This window comes from Halyomorpha halys, unplaced genomic scaffold (assembly GCF_000696795.3).
Source record: "Halyomorpha halys isolate HHAL.00 unplaced genomic scaffold, Hhal_1.1 Scaffold1656.1, whole genome shotgun sequence".
NCBI classification, from domain to species: domain Eukaryota; kingdom Metazoa; phylum Arthropoda; class Insecta; order Hemiptera; family Pentatomidae; genus Halyomorpha; species Halyomorpha halys.
The window spans coordinates 74,463-76,401 of record NW_027111757.1 but is presented as its reverse complement, the minus strand read 5'-3'; the positions used below and the strand labels follow the sequence as shown (position 1 = coordinate 76,401).

General features: G+C 30.9%; 1 protein-coding gene across 1 annotated transcript in view; it reads left to right on the top strand.

The window, feature by feature from the left end:
- The window catches only part of LOC106690312 (cell adhesion molecule Dscam1-like), a 15,237-nt gene that overhangs the window by 5,234 nt on the left and 8,064 nt on the right, over positions 1-1,939 (top strand). Inside the window, exon 2 of the mRNA XM_067049768.1 lies at positions 883-1,031. Within this exon, the coding sequence (XP_066905869.1) occupies positions 883-1,031 (149 nt within the window). The remainder of the gene's footprint in view (positions 1-882; positions 1,032-1,939) is intronic.

Here is a 1,939-nt window from a genome sequence, read left to right as displayed (position 1 = left end):
AGTAAAAGATAACTGGTGCCGAAACCCGGGAACTTTAGATACCGGATTAATTTTCAGTCTAAAAGAAAAATATACATATATACATATAGAATAACTAAATATTCTCGTTTTAGACATATAAATGCGTTTTTGTATTCGTGTGGTAATTATGTTGTTCTTTGTTCTTTGCCCTGATGAAGGCTGGAAATTGTGGCCGAAACATTGGCACAATTAAATAATTCAATTCAACTTATTTGTGTTATATTCTGATCACACACCCCTGCCATCTTCTCCTATAGAAATTATTCAATGAAACTTTTTGATGAAAGTGTCCCTGGTGTGTGTAAAAGGATTCCTCCCGGCATTGCCTGGGAGCCAAAAAAAGAATTTTTGTTTTTTATATTACCTTAATTCCATATTCTGCTTGTGTATGAAATGAAATATTGAGGTCCACTCCATATTTCCTAGAGTTTTGGAAATTTCATGATGGAACGTCATGGAATATGATTTTTTTTTTAGTGTTATAGTTGATTTTGTAGCCTCCATTTCTTTTCTTTCTCTTTTTTTCACTCATTGGATTTAAATGTTTTGTAATTAAAATATAAAATTATACGGTTCATTTATATCACAATATTAAAAGTGTTTTGCTGTTTGTTTACATTTTTCGAAATTGTATTGCTATAATGAAATTGTCCAGAAAACCATTAAGTGCTTTTTTTTATACTCTCTTAAACATTAATATATATTTTAATATCAATACATTTTGAAACATGAGTATAAATGACATATATTTCAATAATTATTGTACTGAAAATCATAAACCACCAAGTAAGTTATTAAACTTAATTTACTAACTAGAAATTTTCCTAGAAGTAGATTTAGTGTATTGTGTTTTATTATTAGGTTTGAAGTCAGAGAGAGACAGGTGAAGGGAGGAATGATATCAGAACTCCTCATAGAGAATAGTATTAAATCTGACAGTGGTCAATACACGTGCATTGCTTCAAACCCATATGGAACTGCTCAAAGGACATTTTTGCTTCATGTCGAAGGTATTCTTAAAGATATGTTTATTTTTAAAAATCTGCCAGTATTTCTTGACTTATAGAAAACAAAATCCATCTGTATTACAAACTTCCATTTTTATTTTCTTTAAAACATTAGAAAGACCTTTGTTACTTAGTCACAACCTTCATATTGAGCATTTTAAATTTTATTCATATTATATAAATTCTCTCCTTTATTCCCTTACATTTTCAACAACCTGCTGTTCTCTAACCAACAATCCCAGTATGACCTATACACTGGCAATGTCCAAATTTATTTCCTTCAACTTACTCCTCTCATGCCATTTGAATAAGTGCCTGGAGAACTCCAAATAAGCTTAAACTAAACATTAGTAAGACCAAAAATATTATTTTCCTCTCTCCTAGTCTGTCACGGTCTTATTACAAACATCAGCTAACTCGATATTGGTTGCACCATGACCAGTTTATTCACAATTGGAGAAAAAAATCGATAAACGTTTTCTTTCCATTATATTTTATTGAATATTTGTGTTTTGTAGATCTATAAATGGGAAATTTAGGTTCCGGGTAAGAATATTAACTTAGCTTGTGTTTAATATATTTTTGAATACAAAAAACGATGGGTGTGAGTACCATTGGTTTTAGTGTCATGATGAAGATTCATGTAATTTTGATTATTTATTGTAACATTAACTGTTTTAATGATGACATTCATTTATTTTATTTGTCACAAGTAAAAATGTTTGTTCTAATAATTCTTACAATTTTGAATATTCATGTTGAGTGGGTGTGTGCATGTGTCGAGCAGCCTTACTCTAGAACTCTGTCCCTTCTGCCATACGTTATGTGGTGACATATCCTTTGTTCAAATCCCTGCTTGGGTGGTTCAGTGGTCATCCCAAATGACAGTGCCTAGGGATGTGAAGGGAGTT